At 49.0% G+C, this 23448-nt stretch overlaps 1 protein-coding gene across 1 annotated transcript in view; it reads right to left on the reverse strand.

Moving 5' to 3' along the window:
* The window catches only part of VWF (von Willebrand factor), a 198100-nt gene that overhangs the window by 152884 nt on the left and 21768 nt on the right, over positions 1-23448 (reverse strand). Inside the window, exon 6 of the mRNA XM_011955306.1 lies at positions 18156-18280. Within this exon, the coding sequence (XP_011810696.1) occupies positions 18156-18280 (125 nt within the window). The remainder of the gene's footprint in view (positions 1-18155; positions 18281-23448) is intronic.

Raw genomic sequence — 23448 nt, forward strand, 5'->3', positions numbered from 1 at the left:
TACCCCCCCTGCCTGGTGCTAGGGCCCTGCCCCTTGCTAGGCCTCCACACACACCACCCTCAAAGCCAGGCAAGCAGACCAGGCACGGTGGCTCACGCCTGTAATCCTAGCACTTTGGGAGGCCAAGTCGGGAGGATCACTTGAGGTCAAGAATTTGCGACCAGCCTGGCCAATACGGTGAGACCCCGTCTCCACTGAAAATACAAAACTTAGTGGGGCGTGGTGGTGCAGGCTTGTAATCCCAGCTACTCGGGAGTCTGAGGCAAGAGATTGCTTGAAGGGGGGTGGGTTGGAGGTTAAAGTGAGCTGAGATCGTGCCACTACACTCTAGCCTGGGTGACAGAGCCCGTCTCAAAAAGAAAAAAAAAAAACCCCGGTTCTCTTTGCACATTCGGAAAGCCCCCACCGGCACGCACTGCTGAAGTGTAGAAGCGTGGCTGGCAGGCTCGTGGGGACAGCTATCAGCTGCTCCGCATCTCAGGGCCAACAGTAGCCCCTGCACAGCCCTGCCTTGCCCAATCCCCTTCTGCCAGGCCAGCACCCGCCACGTGGCTGTGAAAAGCCTAGACCTAAGGCCCAGCTCTGCCCCTTACTGGCGCTGGGGACTTAGGCAAATCAGTTCACCTGGTCGGGGAAGGGTGTCCTGGAGTAAGAATGACCTGTGGAAATGACCACAGTCTCCAACAACCTGGTGGGGCCATGTGACGGCGCCACAATTGCAGCACCACGTAGGCCAGCCATGAATGCAGGCCACTGCTGTGGGTCCCGGGACCACTTAGGTCTCAGGCGGTTACATGCAGCCTTCTATTGCTCACCCAGTATTTTACACAAGGGGAACCTGAGGCTTCTGAAAGCAATGGCCAGGGTGACTGACAGAGGTGGGCAGGCCTGCCTTGGCCTCATCATGACTTCCGCAGCCCCAGATTCAGCCCAACGTCTTCCCCCATGCTAGTGTGTGAGCTAGGCTGTTTACTCAACTCCTCCTCCTCTGCAAACCGGGGGAGAATAGTAACAGTTCCTACGTGACAAGATTACTGAAGCCTGAACAGAACATGCGCACAGAAGACTTACCTTAATAAATGATGATCCCTATCATCATCATCATCATCTCCTGGCCACCAGAGAGATCCCTCCAGCCACTAGGCTTACCCACTAGAATAGTGAGCAGGTTCCCAGCAGGACAGAAGAACACTTTTGTCCTTTTCCCCTTATCTCCATCTCCCTGGGCTACGCTGAGATGAATGGTTGCCAGGCAACATTATCACTTCCTAGTATTTTGGGTGCTCCTTAGGGAACAGAGAGGCTGCTTTTGTTCATCTTTTATTTGGGAAGTTCACACTCCTCCAGAACAAAGTAAGTTTCTAGTGGCAGGGAGGGAACCTCTCTTCTTAGCAATAGGCAGAACTTGCCATCCTCGCTGCCAAGTTGGGGCTCAGGGAAGGAGACTGAGGCCTGCGTCTTTCCCTCCATTCTGCCATGCTGCCTATCCCATCAAAAATGCCATTCAGGAAATTAGGTGACTCTGCTCAGAGTGCAGATGAGGGTGTCCCAGAGAGGACCACATGCTCAGGCTCCTGTCTAGCCCTTTCTCCACCCACAATTTGAAACTAGAGAAAACCTCAAAAAGGCACTCCCTGGGGTTTTCCTGGTCACTGCTATGGCTGCTGCCATCACCTGGGCTGTAGCGCAGTGGCTCCGAGCAGTCCCTGCACCACAGGACTAATTCCTGCAGGCACAGGGACCAGGAACCAGGGATTCTCACCAGCAGGATGCAGTACCAGCCAAGGAAAAGAAGAGACCCAGGAATCCAGGCACCCTCCCCTCTCGGAGCCGTGGCGAGACACAGCCCAGCATGGCCCATCTCCAGCTTTTCCCACTCTTTTCCCACTCAGAGGGATAATGGGAACAGTACCCCAGCACATTTCCTGGGAGGTCCCTGGAGGTAGTAAATGGCTTACAGAAAGCCTTAGCAAGAAGCGTGTTTCTGATGACTTGCCTGCAGGATGGGCGTGGATTTCTGCAGAAACAGCCACCTCCCTTCTTAGAACAATTCCTTTGGCCTCCACTGTACAAACCTCTGAAATCGCCTAGGGTTTCTTTCTCAGCAGAAACAGAAGATAAAGTCTGTCCTCCCACTTTGTCCTTCAGTCTTCCTCTGGTCAGGCTTGGCCTGAACTTGGCCCACCTGAGTGGTCCCAGTCTGAGAGCCGGTCAGGACTTGCAGAGGTCTGCCCAGCACCCACAGCTGGATCCGCACTCACCTGTAGCCATGCCATGTGGCATATGTTTAGGTGGCTATCTCTGCTGCTCCCAGCTTCCTGTTCTGCCACAGGTAGCCCTGCCAGGCCAGACCAGGTCCTCAGACAGGACACAGGAATAGGTCCAAGGGCTGGGCGTGGTGGCTCAAACCTGTAATCCCAGCACTTTGGGAGGCCGAGGTGGGCGGATCATGAGGTCAGGAGATTGAGACCAACCTGGCTAACACGGTGAAACCCCGTCTCTACTAAACATACAAAAAAAAAAAAAATTAGCCGGGTGTGGTGGCGGGCGCCTGTAGTCCCAGCTACTCGGGAGGCTGAGACAGGAGAATGGCATGAACCAGGGAGGCAGAGCTTGCAGTGAGCCAAGATCACGCCAATGTACTCCAGCCTGGGCAACAGAGTGAGACTCCGTCTCAAAAAAGAAAAAAAAAAGAGATCCAAGGAGGAGTTGGCATTTTGTACTCCGAGGCTCGCGGCAGAGACCCTGGGAGGTAGGCAGTGACCAAAACATTCATTCAACAAGCATTTGCAGTGTGGCCTCTGGGTCTCCAGCAGGGTGTCCAAGCCCATATAAAATGCAAGTCTAACTATGTATGTCCCACCCTGGCTGACAGGACAAAGCTCTAGCTCATTAGGAGACAGCAAAGCCAGGAAGTTCACCCTTCATGACCTGACCCCAGCCTGGCTCTCCAGCCTTACCCTCCCTGCTCCCTGCCTCATACACGGGGCCAGGCTCAAGGAATGCAATAGAAAGCAAACAGATCCCCCTCATATGGCCCAGCGGGAGGATCTGCCCTCTGCCCTCCCACATTTCCCCCTTCTTTGGCCCCCACTAACTCCCACCCCACCCTTCAGATCAAGAGCCTCCTTTTCCAGGAAGGCTTCTCCGACAGGTCCCTCTCCCCACTCTTGCCGAGTTAGGCGTTCTCACAGCCCTCTGGGGGCCTCTATTCTTATACTGAAATGGTCCATTTCTGTGGCCATCTCCTCCATTTCTCTGCAAGCTTTTCAAAGACAGGAGCTGTATTCCCAGGGCACACATGGCAGGCAATAAGGACGTGCTGAATCAAACCTAACAGTGATGAACACAGACAGGAGTAGGTCATGCCCTCCAGCTCTTAACTGGCATTCGGTCTACCTGAACCGGGTGTTTCCATGGGGATGTTTGCATAACAGCCCGAAGACCTGGTCCTCACCTAGAGGTGTCTTCCCAGTGCAGCCAATGGCAGCAGCAAGAAACCTGCAGCTGAGACGCCAGGGAAGGCTGCCTAATAGGAGGCAGTCTGCACAGGGCCCTGGATGCAATATAGGACTTAGACTGCAGGGCAGGAGGGAGGCCATGCCAGGTGAAGCCAAGGGCATAAGCTCAGGCAGGAGGGGAAACAGGGTCACTACAGCTGAGCCGAGCACTGAGACTCCAGCCCAGTCTTGCCAACAGATTCCCAGGAAAGGAACATCTGCCCTCTGAGAGGCTGGTCCAAGTCTGTGGCCTCAGCTTCTCTTAGCAGGTAGTTATGGCCCCCATTATAATCAAACCCAGCCAAATTCTCCTTGAGTAGGTGTCTACTTTCTGCCTGTTTCTGTGCCCTCAAACGCTTCCGTGTGCGTTCCTGCCTGTGTGAAGTTCTCACTGGCTCCTTTCCCTCACTCCTCCCAGGTTATGCCCTCCATGTGGCTTAGAAACGGCTCTGAATGCCCTCTTTTCCTGTGGGAATTGGCACAGTCATGCACACCAGTCGGTGGAGTGGGCAGGAGCCAGGCGGGATGCCTAGGCCAGGCATCTCTGGCTCTCACCGTCCACTCAGTCATGGAGGGCTGCTGGCTCATAGGGCTCCCTGGCCAGAAGGCCCTCCACAGATTCTCTGCCCATCCTCCTGCGTTCAGGAGAGGCTGAGGCAAACTCACCTCCTCTCCACAGCTGGCCTCTCTCCTAGCCCACCTAAAGTACTTCCAGAGACCACCTCATCACCCCATGCCACAAACGGGCCCTTCAGAGACCTGAAGATGCCTCCAAAGAACACAAGCTCTCCTCAAAGGCTGATACAGACACCCTTTCAGATTTAGAAACTGAGGCATGGAATGGGTGTCAAGAATTTACTAGGTCAGTGTTTTTTTTTTCTTTTGAGATGGAGTCTCACTCTGTCACCAGGTTGTAGTGGCACGATCTCAGCTCAAGGGATTCTCCTGCCTCAGCCTCCCGAGTAGCTGGGATTACAGGCACGCACCACCATGTCCAGCTAATTTTTGTATTTTTAGTAGAGACAAGGTCTCACCATGTTGGCCAGGATGGTCTCAATCTCCTGACCTCGTGATCTGTCCACCTCGGCCTCCCAAAGCGCTGGGATTACAGGAGTGAGCCACCGTGCCCGGCCTAGGTCAGTGGTTCTTAAGGTGACGTCCAGGGATCACCTAGGAATTCCTGAGATCCTTTCAGGGGTGCACAAAGTCAAAACTGTTTTTATAAATAATACTAAGATGCTATTTGCACTTTTTCCTCTTTCACCAGAGTGCAGTGCAGTTTTCCGAGACTATGGGACATGAGGTATCACAACAGATTTAAATGCAGGTGCAGATACGAGCATCCAGATAATGTATCTGAAGCCAGACAGCAAAGAGTTTTGCAAAACTATAAAACAGTGTCATTTTTTCCCCCTAAATTATTTTTTGGTTTGGAATTTATCGTTCTTTTTATTTAAAAATATGTTTGTTTTTGAAACGCAGTCTCGCTCTGTCGTTCATGCTGGAGTGCAATGGCGCAATCTCGGCTCACTGCAACCTCCGCCTCCAGGGTTCAAGCAATTCTCCTGCCTCAGCCTCCTGAGTACCTGGGTTTACAGGCACGTGCCACCACGCCCAGCTAATTTTTGTATTTTTAGTAGAAACGGGCTTTCACCATGTTGGTCAGGCTGGTCTTGAACTCCTGACCTCGTGATCTGCCCGCCTCGATCTCCCAAAGTGCTGGGATTACAGGCTTCGTGAACCACTGCGCCTGGCCTAAAAATGTGTTCTTGGCCGGGCACGGTGGCTCAAGCCTGTAATCCCAGCACTTTGGGAGATCGAGGCGGGCAGATCACGAGGTCAGGAGATCGAGACCATCCTGGCTAACACGGTGAAACCCCGTCTCTACTAAAAAATACAAAAACCGAGCCGGGCGCGGTGGCGGGCGCCTGTAGTCCCAGCTACTCGGGAGGCTGAGGCAGGAGAATGGCGTGAACCCGGGAGGCGGAGCTTGCAGTGAGCTGAGATCCGGCCACTGCACTCCAGCCCAGGCGACAGAGCAAAAAAAAAAAAAAAAAAGTGTTCTTTACATAAAATATGATGAGCTTGTTATTTTAAAACGAATCAACAAATTTGTTTTAATATCCAATATGGCAAATATCAAGAGATACGACCCACATAAACAAAATCTCTTCAAAGTCCTTCATTATTTTGAAAGAGTATACAGGAGTCCTGCGACTAAACAGCTGGAGAACTGCTATGCAATTGTTAAGTTTAGCCAAAAGTGCCTCCTTACATATTTTAAGTTAGGTCTAAAGGTTTCTCCCTACATAACAAACTGTAACCTAACTGGAGATGCAAACACACCGTAACCACCTCCTGGGGCAGTCAGTTTTGGCCAAAGGCAGCCCACTGTTCAAACCGTGTTCTAATAAGGCAAACGTTGTGCTGTAGCCAATCCAGCTGTCCGTCACTTCCGGTTTCTGAAAGTCACTTTTCTTTTTCTGTCCATAAATCTTTGACCATGAGGCAGGCCAGAGTCTCTGAGCCTGTTCTGATTCAGGGGCTGCCTGGTTCAGGCATCATTCTTTGTTCAACTAAACCCTGTTAAATTTAATTTGTCTGAGGATTTTCTTTTAAAACTAGTGAAGGGGTGACCAAGAAGGGGTGCAAACCCCGAGTCCATTCCAAACCACAAATTACACGGTTTTCCATCCTGCCCTCCCAACTCTTGTTTCCTCACAATCAGATTAGAAGACGGGGTCGCGGGGCGCGGTGGCTCAAGCCTGTAATCCCAGCACTCTGGGAGGCCGAGACGGGCAGATCACGAGGTCAGGAGATCGAGACCATCCTGGCTAACACGGTGAAACCCCGTCTCTACTAAAAACTACAAAAAACTAGCCGGGCGAGGTGGCGGTGCCTGTAGTCCCAGCTACCCGGGAGGCTGAGGCAGGAGAATGGCGTGAACCCAGGAGGCGGAGCTTGCAGTGAGCTGAGATCCGGCCACAGCACTCCAGCCTGACAGAGCGAGACTCCGTCTCAAAAAAAAAAAAAAAGAAGACGGAGTCATACAGTGGATATAGCTCAGGTTTTAGAAGCATGGTCGGGCTAGAATCTTCAACCCATTGCTTTTTTTTTTTTTCTTTTTTAAGACAAAGTCTCACTCTTTTTGCCCAGGTTGGAGTACAATAGCGCAATCTCGGCTCACTGCAACCTCTGCCTCTTGCAACCCATCATTTTGAAAGTGTGTGACTTAAAATTATCTCGGCCAAGTGCAGTAGCTCACACCTGTAATCCCAGCACTTTTGGAGGCCAAAGCGGGCAGATCACTTGAGCCCAGGAGTTCGAGACCAGCAATACGGTGAAACCTTATCTCTACAAAAATATCCAAAATTAGCCGGGCGTGGTGGCACGTGCCTGTACTCCCAGCTACTAGGGAGAGTGAGGCGGGAGGATCACTTGAGTCTGGGAGGCAGAAGTTGTAGTAAGCCAAGACTGCACCACTGCACCACTGCACTTCAGCCTGGGCAAGAGAGCAAGACTCTGTTTCAAAAAAAAGAAAAGGAAATTTCTCACCTCTCTGCATCTCCATTTCCCTACCTGTGAAAGAGGGGGAGAGTGGGAGAGGTTGAAAGTCGTCCAGGATCTATTCTCCCCTCCTTTCTTAGTCACAGAATCCTCAGTTTTCAATTCCCCCCGCCCCCCACCAGGCACAGAGCTGCTGGGAATAAGATTCCATTTCTCAGCCTCCCTTGCAGCCGGGGGCAGCCATATTACTAAGCAATGCCCAGAAGGCTATAAGCAGAGGGGTCTTCTGCAACCTCCATGAAGTGTCCTCAAAATAAGGGACTGCTCCTTTCTTAGTCCCTTCTCTTTCTACCGCGGGAATGTAGTTGTGATGCCTGAAGCTTGAGCTGGCATCTGGGTACACGAGGTAGAAGCCCTCACTGGAGACAACAGAGAAGACAGAGGGCCCCTGGATCCCAACACCATGAGATCTTGCATGGCCCTGACATCCTACCCCAAGCTTCTTTACATCAGAGATAAACTAACTTAGATTGTGTAAGTCCTGTCACTCACAGCTGAACCTACTCCTAATTGACACATAGCAATAGTTGGACCTACCCTAGACGGTTTCTGCAAAATGAAATCGAATGAGATGACACCAGAAAATCAAATGCTTGTAACTATTCTCATTTGCCTGCTATCCATGCTGGCTCCTCAGTTCTCTGCTAAACCATTCTGGCAGGGATGCAAAACAAGAGCCAGCCAATTCCAGCATCTGCCTGGCTCCAAGGCTCTGCATCAGCTCCTCCTGTCTTCTTTCAACTCCTGTCCGCAATGCCAGAAGCTGCAGGAGAGCAGCTGCCCCAGCCCATCCAGTCATGACCTCACCATGCCTGGGTTGGTGTGCAGACCCAATTGTGACCCATCTTAATCACATTTCCAGTTCATTAAAGAAGACCAGGCATCTTCCCTGGAGACATCAGGCGGGTGCAGGGGAGGAGGAGGGAAAGCAAGCACATCTCCTCAGCGGCAGGCAGCAGCAGGAGAGAAAGCAGAGCCAGAAATCTGAAGCTTAGCTATTGTGTTTGCTCCCAAGCAGCTGACAAGGAGAAAGGAGGGGGACATTCCTAGGACTGAGTGAACAAAGAAAGGAAAGTCTAATACGTAGGAGTGCAATATTGTTCCACAGGCCCTGATCTTTCTAGCTCTGGAGGGGGTGCCCTGCAGCAGCCTCTGGTAGATATGGAGGCACCTGGAGCCTGAGCTGCTCCAAAGTAGTGGGTTCAAGAATTCACCCTGCAGCAGGGAATACCTTCTCATTGGTCAGCCTGTAATGATGGGTGGGGGAGGGTAGCTGATTCTATTTATAACTTCTGGCTGGCCTAAGATTCTCACTGGCATTCCAAGATTCTGACTCACAAGGACCTGGTGAAACAGGTTGATAGATTTCCACCCAATGGATGGTATCTGCAGAGCTTGGCATTCCTCTAAGACAGTTGGGGGTCCAGGGCTCATGAGAAGCAGGAAAGTTGGCCATGGAGCTCTCTGAGGGACCCTCTTCACCTTCTCCTTGGTGCTCCTGGACGCATCGGAGCAGCTTCCAGGGATTAGGACATGCCGGCTGGAAGCACAAGGACAAGGCACTATACCCTGGTTCCCAGTCTGGGGCCTACCGAGCTCCAGGGATGGAAAGCAGCCCTTTGTGAATCACTCACCCATCCTGCTCCCAGGAAGAAAAGAGCTTCAGCTCTGTGATAGGAGCTAATTCCCCTACACTGTGCTATCACTGACCATTCACTTGGTGATTTGTCCTTTACTGACCCCAGACAGTCTTTCATGGTTTAATTTCTCTTATGTGTCTTGTCCCTTAGTCTACCTTGGATCTCCCAAGCCATATGAAACATCTCAATGAACATGCACTTCTGGGCACCATCAGATTCTTGTCCATTCTGTTCCTCAACAGGGAAAAGGAAAAGGGAAAGGAACCCACCTAAGAAACAGTTTGTTAAAGGATTTTGAGAACATTATGTTAGGGAAGACTTTGAACGGAATGCTTGGGTACTGGGACCTTATCCAACTCTCAAGAGCTTGTCAAATTAGTAACGCAGAAGGCCAAGTTCTAATAAGAACACATGGACACAGGGAGGGGAACATCACACACCAGGGCCTGTCAGGGGGGTGGGGGGCAAGGAGAGAGACAGCATTAGGATAAATACCTAATGCATGTGAGCCTTAAAACCTAAATGATGGGTTGATGGGCGCAGCAAACCACCATGGCACATGTATGCCTACATAACAAACCTGCACGTTCAGCATACATATCCCAGAACTTAAAGTAAAATTTAAAAGAAAAAAAGTTTCTAATTTAAAAAAGACCAAGCTCTGTGTAACTCAAGGGAAATCTGTAAAACCCCATGGTAGCCACTGACCTCTGCCATGAGGTTAGACCCCCAAGGGAACAGTGGCCAAGGTGACCACTGTCTCAGCACAACCACTGACTCCCTGCCCTTCTCCCATCCTGCACTCAGGTGAGCGAATCTGCTGTAAAGAAAGGGTACCTATCCATGTGGGGGTTCCATGGAGCTGTTTACCTTAGAGAGGGAAGAGTGAGAGGCAGAGCAGGAAAGTCACTCACACGAGGACACGCAGAGAATTGGGCCAAACCAGGGACTGGCCCCTGGGACCTCAGTAAAGCACTTGAAATAAGTCCTCATTCCTTAAGCCTATCCATGACTCAAAAAAGAGACTTGAGACAGTTCTCATCAAAACGGAAAAAGACACATGTGTACTTATTGCAAACCACAGCTCTGAGCTCAGTGTCCTGGGGCGTAGTGGGTGGGCACCACATCTGTAAAACCAGGACCATCATTTGACAACTTCTCCAGGATCCTACGTTCCAAGGCTCCTTCCTTGAGATCTACTGACCTTCTCTGGGCCAGGCTCTCCCCTGACAACTGGACTCTATGAATCCCAACTACGCTACCAACCAAACAAATGGAACAAAATTGTTCCCAGTCTCCAAGTCCATTCCAGACCAAAACTGCCAATTAAGTGAAAAGGTAGAGGCAAGGAGGAGGAGGGAAGGCAGAAGTGGGCCTAGACGGTGAGACCCAAGTCCGCTAGGCTTACATCACCTCCCTCCATGCCTGTGAATTTATCAGCGTCACCATGAGGAGAAAGAGCAGAAAAGGCTGGTAGGTCTTTGCAAATAAAAAGCGTGGGCAATGTTTAATGAGAACATGAAGAGTGAATTGCTTTGTCTCTAACAGAATGGGTATGTTCTGTGCCTCTTTGGGCTATTGAGGAGGCATGTTGTGATTATTCAAAGTCAACATGACTGTTTTAAACTGTTAGCTCAAGTAGGACAGGTGATTTCCTGGGAGGAAGAGGAATTACAGGTGAGCTGCACGCTGTTTCACAGGAGGGGAAAGAGTTCTACAAGATAATGGAGGAAGCGAGAGAATGTGAAGACATGGTCAAAGAAAGAAGGCTTGTATTCACCCAATAAACACCAAATTCAGAGACCAGTGGAAAACAGTAAATCTGAGGCTATTCAGTGACTGACAGGACTGCAACTGATGTGAGCTCCTAAGCCAGACCAGGAAAAACCAGATCAAAAGCACCTGCTTCTCTAGTATTCAGGGACACGGAAGGACAGGGCTTTAGCTTCAAATGGGCGTACGATGAAAGAAGGAATTTACCAGGGAGTCAAGGAGGGCCGCGTCGCCTAGGGCTGAGGTCTGCAAGATGGCTGGGAAGCACCCAGCAACGGTGTCTCAAAGACTTATCTTTTTTTTTTTTTTTTTTTTTTTGAGACAGAGTCTCGCTCTGTCACCCAGGCTGGAGTGCAGTGGTGCAATCTCAGCTCACTGCAAGCTCCGCCTCCCGGTTTCATGCCATTCTCCTGCCTCAGCCTCCTGAGTAGCTGGGACTACAGGCACCCGCCACCATGCCCTTTTTTTTTTTTTTTTTTTTTTTTTTTTTAGTTTCACCATGTTAGCCAGGATGGTCTTGACCTCCTGACCTTGCGATCTGCTCGCCTCGGCCTCCCAAAGTGCTAGGATTACAGGCAAGAGCCACTGTGCCCAGTCAAGACTTAACTCTTAAAAGTCAAGGTCAGAGCATAACCTGTCTACCCAGGCACAGTTTGTGGAGAGCATTCACGCAGCAGGTAGGGGGTTGAATGGATATCTGCTAGACTCTCAACCAACTCTAAGTTTTTATGAGCCTAAGATTCCTAACATTGATGAAAAGAAATGTCTTCCACTTCAGACAGCTGTCGGAGGTGGATGCTGCCGATGAATGATTCACCACTGGTAGATAGAGTGATAACTGGTGCACCAGTTTCTCAGTAGAGACAATCGTCTTGCGGAGGTGATCCTGAGCAAGGAGACGATGGTCACAGTGACTGTGCCTCCCTGAGGAAGCCAGGCCAACACCATCACGTGTCATGATGCGAGCCACACAGTCCACACAGTGGCAACACACCAAGTGACTACTGTTCATATGGTAGACACTGTACATGTACATACATGTACATTATATGTTCAGTTATGTTTATCTTGGCCGTTTCCCAGCAGGTTAAGTTTCTTGAGAAAGGGGTGCCTTTGACAGGGCGCGGTGGCTCACGCCTGTAATCCCAGCACTTTGGGAGGCCGAGGCGGTCAGATCATGAGGTCAGGAGATTGAGACCATCCTGGCTAACACGGTGAAATCCCGTCTCTACTAAAAATACAAAAAATGAGCCAGACGTAGTGGCGGGCGCCTGTAGTCCCAGCTACTCAGGAAGCTAAGGCAAGAGAAGGGCGTGAACCCGGAAGGCAGAGCTTGCAGTGAGCCGAGATCGCACCACTGCACTCCAGCCTGGGCGACAGAGAGAGACTCCATCTCGGGAAAAAAAAAAAAAAGAGAGAGAGAGAGAAAGAGAAAGGGGTGCCTTTTTCTAATTAGCAAAAACACGGTATGAGCTGGATGCAGCCCAAGCCCAGCCCCGCTCGGAGCCTTGGGCTTCCTGTTGCAGACAGGACTATAGGACAAAGCCAAGATCCCTTTGTAAGGTTCCGTCCTTGCTGGCATTCCCCAGACTGACCGAATTTTTTAAAACTGATCTAAGGGTCTTTCTCAAATGTACACTTTGTGATAGTTACCTGCAAATAAACATCAATTATCTGAATGTTCATAGCTTGGGGCTCCAGACTCCAACCGTCCTGCTTTCAGTTTGAAAAGCCGAAAAAAATGCAAATTTGCATGCAATCAAACAAGGCCATTATCAGTCCCAACAGAGACAGGCATTGGGTTTTGTTGGCATAACAAGGAAACATTCGCTCCCTAGGTATAACTAATAATATGACCTGGCTCTCAGAATGAGCTGACTCCTTGCTATGCCCTAAAAAGACAGCACCAGAGGATTGGGGAGTAGATTCTCGAGGCTCTCAAGGAAAGTTCCAAGGTCCGTGTGAACTCCCTGACAAAACGCTCTGCCACCCCGAATGGCCCTTGGAGCCACAACAGCAGACATTCATAAATGATGTGGCATTTACCAGACCGGACTTCTGAACCCAGGGGCCCTGTGGGACTACACAGACTGTGAACAATTCAAAAGACCACATTAATCACCTCCTGGGAGACGAGTCATTGTGCTTCCGAGCCAATGAAAAAGCCTCGGTTGTGGGCAAACACTATCTGATTGGCTGAGAACAAAGCCGTCCTCTCTTCTCAGGTAAACAACCTGAACCTGGTAGTTCTGAGCTGGGAGGAGCTTGTGCCTCTGGGAGGTCTCATGTGTTTGCGGCCTCAGCCCAACACTATGAACCTGGTACCCAGTTTTTTCAGCTGTTCCCAGGACACTGGTTAGTAAGGACTTTAATGCACCCAGGAGACAAAGCGAGTAGCTAGGGCACAGCTGGAGCCTGAAAAAGGTGCCCTGGGAGACAAACAAGGCTTCTCTTGCATTCTCCCTCCCCTTTGTCTCCAGGAGACAAACCTCCCAGTCTCCCTCCTCAACCCGACCTCAGAATCAGGTTCTCCACTTGAGAATCCTGTCTTTACCTCCCACTCAGTATGGATAAGTGAGGTAATTCCTTTGTATTTCGAGGGTAGGGGAACATTTGTCAAGTACTTACTCTGCACTGGGCTATGTTTGCAAAATAAAATGAGACCAAAAATAATAAATCCTTGAAGGCATGTTTCAGTATTAGAGGTACCTCCATGGCTACCCTGACCCCACCTCACCAGCTGAGGCATCCACCACCTCCCCTTCATCTCACCCCTGCCTGGAGAACACTGAAGGGCAGCCGAGGGTGACCCACCCACCAACAGCACAACTGTACATTTGAGAAAAAAAAGAAATTATGAAAATCCGTCCTCTTACACAGTACCTCGAGTGCACTCAACTTGAAATCTATCTGGTTTCACAAGCAGCTCTAGAAGGAAGGCTAGTTCCTGTCACTTACCCACTTGGATATGTGGAGATGTCTGGGCACCCTGCTTTCCTTCTAACCTCAAGCTGCGCTCAGCTACCCAAAAGGAATTGGTTACAGTTGGGAGGGGGAAGGAGAAAAAGAATGAATATTGAAGCTTGTGCTTAAAGCCCGGCGTGTGCTTGGCCTGCTTCTGCCAGCTCCTACTCTCAAGGCAGAGACACTCTGGAGGAAAACACAGGACAGCCGGAGAAGATGGGGAGCCAGTTAACTCCTCCTCCTCATGGCTCACAACAGTTGAGCCCCACTGGGCTAAACTCTACGTATAATCCCTCTCTTACCTTTTCAATGACCCAGCAGGTACTATTTGTTTTACAAATGTGGAAACTGAGGCTCTACAAAGGTACGCGTCCCACCCAGATTCACAAAGCCAGAAAGTGAGCTGACTCAAACCCACACCCTTAGCACCGCGCCCACGCCCGAAGCCCAGGGTGAGAGAAACTCAAAGGGCTATCAAGGGTATGGTTCAAGAACTTTTACTGGAAAGAAGAGGAAACTCCTCCCTTCCACGAGACAGCACCCTCCCCTCACGTGCTAGAACTCAGTCCGCCTGTTCATGCTGCTACTGGGCTAGGATCCAGGTGATGCAGACTTTGACGGACTAATCAGAGGACCTAGCACCACCGAAACAACAAACACCTGGTACATTTTGGAATGTACCTGTTTATAAGATTGTCTGTTCACAATTTAGGCAGCTGAATTTAGTATCAACTCAGAATATTTTTCTGGGTCTGACATGCTCCTTGGTCAGAGGTCAAATTGTTCCATGAAGAGGAAAACTCACTGAATGAATAACCAGCTAAAATGAAGCTTTCTCATGTTACCGTGGGAGGTGGGAACAGGTAGGGAGGGAGGGAGGCGGGTGATGTGGATGTGTTTTATTTTGTTTCTGGAATAGGAGAGGGCTGGGTTTCTCTACTTGTGTACCTACTTGGATAAATCAGATTTCTACAAGTAAAGGAGTCTGGATTATTGTGGAGGTCACAATCCCTACATAAGTACCACCACCAATTTCCATTCATCCACCCATCCAATATTTATTAAGACCTATTATATACTGTCTCTCTAGCCCAATCCACAGAAACACATAATGAAAGACTTTTGTTTTTTGGTTTTGGTTTTGTTTTACAGACAGGGTCTCACTCTATTGCCCAGGTTGTAGTGCAGTGGTGCAATCATAGCTCACTGCAGTCTCCACCTCCCAGGCTCAAGTGATCTTCCTGCCTCAGCCTTCTGGGTAGCTGGGTCTACAGGTATGAGCCACCGCACCAGGCTAATAAAGGGTTTTAGAACCTAAAGAAATCTTAAGAACCTGCAAAGGAGCCCAACTCCCCAAGAGAAACACAAGGGCCCACTGGTAGAAATAACTTGAGTAACCTGAACCAATGTGACCAGAACAGGAAAGGGACGGAGTCAGGCAGGGCGTGAGTCCTGGCTCTGCACCTCGCTAGCTGGCGACTTTGGGCAGCTACTTAACTTCCTATGGCTTTGTTTTCTCATCAGATGAACAAAATCACAGAGCACCTGCCCTGCCGCCCTGCTGAGGGGCTGTGCACTCGGGTGACTGCAGCATGTACTCACGCTCCGCAGAGCTGCCTGTGCCCAGACAAAGGTAACGGTGGCCTGTCGAGTCCATCATGACCATGGTCCTGGGTATAGGCAGGGGTCACCTTCTTTGTGCATGGTTGCAGGTTTTGAGAAAATAAAATAAAATCCTAAGCCCTCCTACCAACTAAACGGGCTCCCTCTTGGCCAAAGGGACCCCAGAGAAATGTTAAAACTGAGTTCCTGGAACATCCCCCCTTCACACACTCTCCCTCACTAACTGCCATTAGACTTTCTTTCCTAAGAGTTAAACAGAACCAGCCCAGCCCCTCCCTTTTTGCAGGTTTTTTTTTCTTTTGAGACAGGGTCTCACGTTTTCACCCAGGCTGGAGTGTAGTGGTGCAATGTTAACTCACTGCAGCTTCCGCCTCCCAGGTTCAAGCTGTCTTCCCGGCTCACCCCTCCCACTAGCTGGGATTACTAGTGCACCACCATGCCCAGCTAATCTGCGTGTGTGTGTGTCTGTGTGTGTATGTGTGTGTACTGACAAGCATTCCTTCCTGGTAAGAGACCACCAACCACGGAATGGTTCTGGCTGATTTACAGAGGCTGTGCAAGATGCCTCTGTGTCCTCCATTTCACCTTTTGACCTACAGAGGCTAATGTTAACGCATTTAAATGTTAAGTCTCCATCCCAAAGTGAACATGGGACATATGTAACATGTATGTTTGCTTACTGTATATGCAAATGCCTCCTCCCATTATGAACATCCATAGCTCTTCCTATAACCTGTTAAATACGTATACTGAGTCAACCCTTTTGGAATAAGTTTCTGTTCCACCCTTTTCCCCCTTGAAGTGCCTGCTTTCAGTTTCTGTCAGAGGCTACACTTCCCAGCCTGCAGGATGGCCAGCCTGCAGGCCGCAACTCTTAATAAGAAAAGCCTTCCTCTCTAAGTTTATGAACCTTGTGATTCTTCAGTTGACATTTTGGACAGTGTGGTTGCTCTCTGGATGAGGGCAGGGAGGTGGTGCTGTCAAGTACAGCAACTTTATAGAGCATTGTCGGGGCACAGTGTAGGTGCCCATTCAGAGCCTGAGGACTCATCCACCAGCTGCCCAGTGTTGGCTGCCAAGGGCTCACCACTGAGGCATTCCTCAGGAATGGCCCTCAGTCCAAGGGAGTTCCACCTCCTTACCCAGGGCAGCCCACATCCAGTGACCAATAGGGGCCACTCCAGTTCCTTGAAGGATTAGCTGAGGCCCCGCTGAAGTTCTATCAATGCTGTCACATAGGAGTTCAACTTCTCCCTCTGCCCAACTCTGCTTCTCTCACTTCCTTACCAAGGCTGCTCCAGAGCCTCCCCAGTAAACCCCCTGCACACAAACGTCCCTCCCAGGGAGCCTGACCCAGCACCACCGAGGACCCTTGCTCCTCAGATGACGAGTCTCGGAGCACAATCCCAAAAGGGCAACTCCTGTTCCCCACAGGGGTTCAGCTTCACAGCTGCACCCACCTCCCCAGCCCAAGTCAGCCTGATCCACAGTGGGAAGGGAATTATCCATTGAGTGAGGTCTTGCCCCACATAAGGCATTCTTCCCCCCAAACACGCACACAGAGAGGCAGAAAGACCATCTTTACCTGTGGCAGGTGAAGGCAGAGTGTGGTCCTGGCCAGCCCTCCCCACGTACCCCTTCTCTCCCCAGTGGGAGGTCCCGGTGAGTGAGATCATGAATAGCAACCGTAATGCAGAAAGAACTGCTGCAGGGCTACCTTGTAAGTGGCAATAGGGCCCTGCGGAAGGGGTGGGGTAGTCCTCCCAGCCTTGCCAGGCATTAGCACACACAGGAGAGAAGACCATGTGACCACAGAGGCAGAGACTGAAGTCATAAACCCCAAGACAAATGCCATTACCACCCAAAACTGGGGGAAGGAAGGAAGAGATTCTCCCCTAGAGCCTCTGGAAGGAGCAAAGTCAGCCAACACCTTGATCTCAGCCCAGGGAAACTAAATTTGGAACTCTAGCCTCCAGAACTGGGAGAAAATAAATGCCTATTGTTTCAAGCCATTGAGTATGAGATAATTTGTTACAGCAGCCTCAGGAAGCCATCCTGCCATCCAAGCCGTGTCGCTTCAGGCACAGCCTCTCGCTCAGACTCCCTTCCGTGTCTGCAACCATCAAGTAGTTTTCCTTCCAGCTGATTTGATATGAGAGGAGGCTTTCCCTTCTATTTCAAGTTTACAACAGCCACTTAAGAAAGTGGCTTTTGGCTGGGCACAGTGGCTCAAGCCAGTAATCCTAGCACTTTGGGAGGCTGAGGCTGGTAGATCACGAGGTCAGGAGATGGAGACCATCCTAGCTAACATCTGAGAGCATGTCAGTGTTTTTTTTTTTTTTTTTAATTGAGATGGAGTCTCGCTCTGTCACCCAGGCTGTACTGCAGTGGTACGATCTCCGTTCACTGTAACCTCCGCAGCCAGGGTGCAAGCAATTCTCCTGCCTCAGTCTCCTAAATAGCTGGGATTACAGGCACATACCACCACGTCCGGCTAATTTTTGTTGTTGTTTGTTTGAGACAGAGTCTTGCTTTGTCGCCCAGGCTGGAGTGCTCACTGCATGCTCCGCCTCCCGGGTTCACACCGTTCTACTGCCTCAGCCTCCCAAGTAGCTGGGACTACAGGCGCCCGGATGGTCTCAATCTCCTGACCTCGTGATCCATCTACCTTGGCCTCCCAAAGTGCTGGGATTACAAGAGTGAGCCACAGCACCCAGCTTCAGGTCACAGCAAGAAGGTCCTCGCAAGACACTGAATGCTGGTACCTTGCTCTCGGGCTGCCCAGCTTCCAGAACTACAGAAGATAATTTCTGTTCCTTAAAATTACCCAGTCTGAGGCATTTGTTATAGCAGCACAAATGGACTGAGACACTACACCAAGTAATTAGCCCAGTCCCATTTTTAGAGCTCCAGGCCCAGAAATGTATTAGAATTAGAGTTAACCAAACTCCAGCCACAGTTTTGGAGGAAAGGACCCTGTGTAAGTCCATTCCTCCCCCAGATGGAAGGATATGAGACTCAGTCCTTCTGTCTTTTAGATCCAGAAATCACACACCATCCAAGTGCACCCAGGCCAGGCGACACCCACCTTCTGCATTTCCCCAGAGGAGATGTTGCACGAGCTGCTGGGAGGAGATGCCCGTTCACACCACTGTTCTCCACTGCTCAGAGCCCATGAGTTGGCAAAGTCATAGGGGTCGGAGGTCACGGTCCCTATGGAGGAAAGTTTCAGGAAAATAACACTTCAGTTATGCCTGTCCCAGAACTTCTGAGTGAAAACTCTAGGATTCCTGGTGGCTTTGTGTTTTTTGCTTTCATTTTGTATAAAGAGACAGAGTGTGGCTATGTCTCCCAGGCTGGAGTGCAGTGACTATTCACAAGTTGTCCGGAGCCGTGAGGCCCGGAAATCGCCGCGGCTTCTGTTGCTTAAGCTCCCTATCATCAGAGACAAGATGGCGTATTTCCGGGTTCTTCATTAACAACTTTTCCCGCGCGCGCCAACCTTTTTCGCGCCCAGGAAGATATGCAGCCTACAGCGCAGGCGCAATTCCGTGCCCGGGGAAAAATACCAATTAATGGCGCATGCGCGATTGTAATTTGAGAAAACCCAGCCCCCCGTTACCGCCCTGGCCCAACCTCTTCCCCTGCCAGCCTATATAAGGCATTGCACTGCCACCATTAAACGAGATTTGATCAGGCTATTTGTCTTGTCTCCATTTCTCGTGTTTTCTTGTCTCCTCCATTCCCACTCCCCCTTTCAGGGTCCGTTCAACTGTCCTGCAGGTCGGGACAGCAAGTGCAATCCCACTATTGAGCAGCACAGCAGTTTTGACCTGACCCATCTCCGGCCTGGCTGGTTCACCCCTCCTCGGGTAACTCAGTTGTCCCCCCGCTCCCCAGGAGACCCTCCATTTTGACACCAAGCTTAGTGTGGGCACCTGATCAGTATAGTGCTCTGCAGCCCAGAAGCCCTGGGCTTAAGTGATCCTCCCACATCAGCCTCCTCAGTAGCTGGGAATGCAGGTGTGGGCCACCACACCAGGCTCTAGGTCTGTTTTTACCTGAATCAAACTTGTATTAAATAAGCATGCATACAGTGCTCAGCCTAACACCACAGGGCATGGGCGTCAGAGCTCAGCAGACGCTTGGAGACTGAAGAGGGATGGAGGGATGGATGGATGGTTATAATTACAATGAGGGAGATGAGGTGAAAGATGCTGAGGAGATATCCTTTCCCTGTCACTTCTCCATGCTTTCACGTGCCTTTCTCCCTCCGTGTGGAATGTTCTCCTCCCCGTTATTGCCTTAACTATCTCCATTCCTTCTTCAAGATGCAGCTCAAGAACCACTGCCTCCGGGGAAGCTTTCTAAACAGCTCCACTCCCATGTCTCACCCCAGCCTGTGTGGGTGTCCCTTCTCCGTGCCCCATGGCACCCTGGGCATCCCTCTACCAAAAACACTCATCACCTTTGGTTTGTGTTCTTTTTGCTCATATTCATCCCCCATTCAACTGTGAGCTCCTTACTGAAGGGTATGGCTGTGTCTCTCATCTCTAAATTCTTATATAGTGGATTATGAATGCTCAAAATATTTTTGCAGAATGAAGGTAAGAATATGACATGGAACCTAAGCCTAGTCCCCAAGTCACTGCATACTCCAGGCTCTCACAGCATCTGTGCTTTAGTACTTATAGTGCTCATGCTACTGTCAGCTACTCACAAAAGACTGTGAGGGCCTCATGGACCTACATGGCCTGGTGCAAAGTAATTGCCTAATCTGTATTACAAAGGTAGTATGAGACTACTACCTTTGCAGTATTGGGATGAGCAGTGTTTTGTGTAGCCAAGCCTGAAAGAGTGAAGTATGTCTCAAGATCAAGTAATGCATTTGCAAACAGTAAATAAACTGTCCCCTGGGGAGGAAAATATAAATGAGACCTTAGAATATAGTCAGTTGGTATGTGGGGGTCTGACAGGCCGAAAAAGTTCCCCCCCACCACCAAAGATATATTCACTTCCTAATCCCTGGAGCATGTAAATATCTCATATGACAAGAGATGTGCTTAAATTAGGGATCTTGAGAGGAAGAGCTTCTCTTGGATTAGTTGGGTGAGCCTAAATGCAATCATCTGTATCCTTATACAAGATGGGTAGAAGCTGGGCACGGTGGCTGACACCTGTAATCCAACACTTTGGGAGGCCAAGGAGGGTGGATCACAAGGTCATGAGATCAAGACCATCCTAGCCAACATGGTGAAACCCCATCTCTACTAAAAATACAAAAAAATTAGCCGGGCGTGGCGGCGCGTGCTTGTAATCCCAGCTCCTCACAAGGCTGAGGCAGGAAAATGGCTTGAACCTGGGAGACAGAGACTACAGCGAGCCGAGAACACGCCACTGCACTCCAGCCTGGTGACAGAGCAAGACTCCATCTCAAAAAAAAAAGACATGGGTAGAGGGAGACGGGCAAAGACACACACAGAGGAGAAAGCAATGTGAAGACAGAAGCAGAGACTGCAACGATGTAGCCGTGAGTCAGGTATGACTGCAGGTGGTGGAAGAGGCTAGGAACAGATGCTTCCCAAGAGCTTCCGGAGGGAGCTTTGGCCCTCCCAACACCTTGGTTGCAAACTTCTGGCCTCTAGCACCATGAGAGAATAAATTTCAGTTGTTTCAAGCCACCGAGTTTGTCGCAATGTGTTGGTAGCCACAGGAAACTGATACATGGGAGAAGCCAAAGGCAAGAGAACTTCAATTTGTGGCGTGTTGACTGTGTGGCAGACATTGTGACAGGTATTTTCAGGGTACTCAGTCATTCCATATCACACGTTAAGGAAGAGACATAGGGGAGGCTTCGTGTTGCTGCCTGGGCAAAGCCCTTCTATGACCCTGTGTGATCTGGGCTGATCCTAATTCCTGACATGCAAATAAGGAGTTAGACTAGATGACTTCTAGGGTCGTTTTTAGCCCTGACCGTCTATGAAGTGAAATTTTATGGGCTAGATCTGAAATGAGACACAGGCTGTCCAAGAGATGGAATTACAAATATTCTTGCTTAGAGAAAACTCTGAGAGAGCTGGAGTAAAAACCAAGCTGAGCAGATTCCTAGAAGTCAAGAAGCAAAGTTAACTGTTTGGGGACAAATATTGTTGAGTCTTTAGCAACCAAAGACAACTACACCCCCAATCCTTTGAGGATGGTTTCTGAAGTATCACCAGAGTCCTGCATTTTTAGCAACGAACACCAACACAGCATAGACCCCATTTTCAGTTTTTCAACTTTAAAGCCTGGGAATATGAAAGATATTTCAAGGCTGAGACTTCCATTTCTAGTAATTTAACAGATTAGAAAACACTGAAACACTGGCCACTACAATGGACAAATGCCCTACTGAATTCATGACTATCTCAAAAAAATATAAGAAATTTCAAAAGACAGGCCTGGCGCAGTGGCTCATGCTTATAATCCCAGCACTTTGGGAGGCTGAGGCGGGCAGATCACGAGATCAGCAGATTGAGACCATCCTGGTTAACATGGTGAAACCCCATCTCTACTAAAAATAAAAAAAAATTAGCCAGGTGTGGTAGCAGGCACCTGTAGTCCCAGCTACTCGGGAGGCTGAGGCAGGAGAATAGCTTGAATCCAGGAGGCAGAGCTTGCAGTGAGCTGAGATCGCACCACTGCACTCCAGCCCGGGCGATAGAGCAAGACTCCATCTCAAAAAATATATATATATGTGTGTGTGTGTGTGTGTATATATATGTGTATATATATATTGTGTGTATATATACATACATATACAAAGATCAATTGGCTATTTCTGGGTCTCTATTCTGTTCCACTGATCTAATGTGTGTATATATATGCATATACATACATACATATATGTGTATACACACACACACACACATATATACACAAAGATCAATGGAACAGAATAGAGACCCAGAAACAGAGCCAACTGATCTTTGACAAAGCTGACAAGAATATATACTAGGGAAAGGACACCCTCTTCAACAAATGGTGCTGGGAAAACTGGATTGCCATATGCAGAAGAATGAAACTGGACCCCGATCTCTCACGTATGCAAAAACAAATCAACTCAAGATGTATTAAAGACTTAAATGTAAGGCCTGAAACTATAAAAATCCTAGAAAAAAAACCTTGGGAAAACTGTACTGGACATTGGTCTAGGCAAGGAATTTCTAAGACTTCAAAAACAAAAATAGACAAATGAGACTTCATTAAACTAAAAATCTTCTGCACAGCAAAACAAATCAACAAAGTGGAGACAGCTTGCAGAATGGAAGAAAATATTTGCAAACTTATTCATCCAGCAAGGGACTAGTATCCAGAATATACAAGGAATTCAAACATCTCAACAATAATGAAAAATAAATAATGTCAGCAAGAAGTGGACAAAGGACATGAATAGACATTTTTCAAAGGAAGACATAGAAATATCTGACAGGAATATGAAAAAAATGGTCAACATAACTTGTCACGAGAGAAATGCAAATTAAAACCACAACGAGGTATCATCTTACCCTAGTCACAAGTTATTAAAAAGACAGAAAATAAGAGATGTTGGCAAAGGTGAGGGAAAAGGGGAACTCTTACACACTGTTGGTGGGAATGTAAATGAGTACAACCTCTATGGAAAACAGCATGGAGATTTTTCACAGAACTTAAAAAAAAAAAAAAAATAGGACTGCCGGGCGTGGTGGCTCACACCTGTAATTCCAGCACCTTGGGAGGCTGAGGCAGGCATATCACGAGGTCAGGAGTTTGAGACCAGCCTGGCCAACATTGTGAAACCCCATCTCTACTAAAAAAAAAAAAAACAAAACAAAAAAACAAAAAAAAATGAGCCAGACGTGGTGGCATGTGCCTGTAGTCCCAGCTACAGCTACTCAGGAGGCTGAGGCAGGAGAATTGCTTGAACCCGGGAAGTGCAGGTTGCAGTGAGCTGAGATCGGGCCACTGCACTCCAGCCTGGGCAAGAGCGAGACTCTGTCTCGGGGGGGGGAAAAAAAAAAAAAGGACTATCATTCAATCCAGCAATCCCACCACTGGATATCTACCCGAAGGAAAAGAAATCAATATATCAAAAATATACTTGCAATGGTATATTTATTGTGCATTATTCACAACAGCAAAGACATGGTATCAACCTAAATGCCCATCAATAGAAAATCAGATAAAGAAAATGTGGTACATATACACAGTGGAAGACTATTTGACCACAAAAATGAAATCACATCTTTTGCAGCAACATGGGTGGGATTGGAGGTCATTATGTTAAGTGAAACAAACCACAAAAAGTCAAATAATACATGTTCTCATTGATAAGTGGTTACTAAAAAATGTGTACACACAGA

Source organism: Colobus angolensis, unplaced genomic scaffold (assembly GCF_000951035.1).
Source record: "Colobus angolensis palliatus isolate OR3802 unplaced genomic scaffold, Cang.pa_1.0 Scaffold11, whole genome shotgun sequence".
Classification (NCBI taxonomy): Eukaryota; Metazoa; Chordata; class Mammalia; order Primates; family Cercopithecidae; genus Colobus; species Colobus angolensis.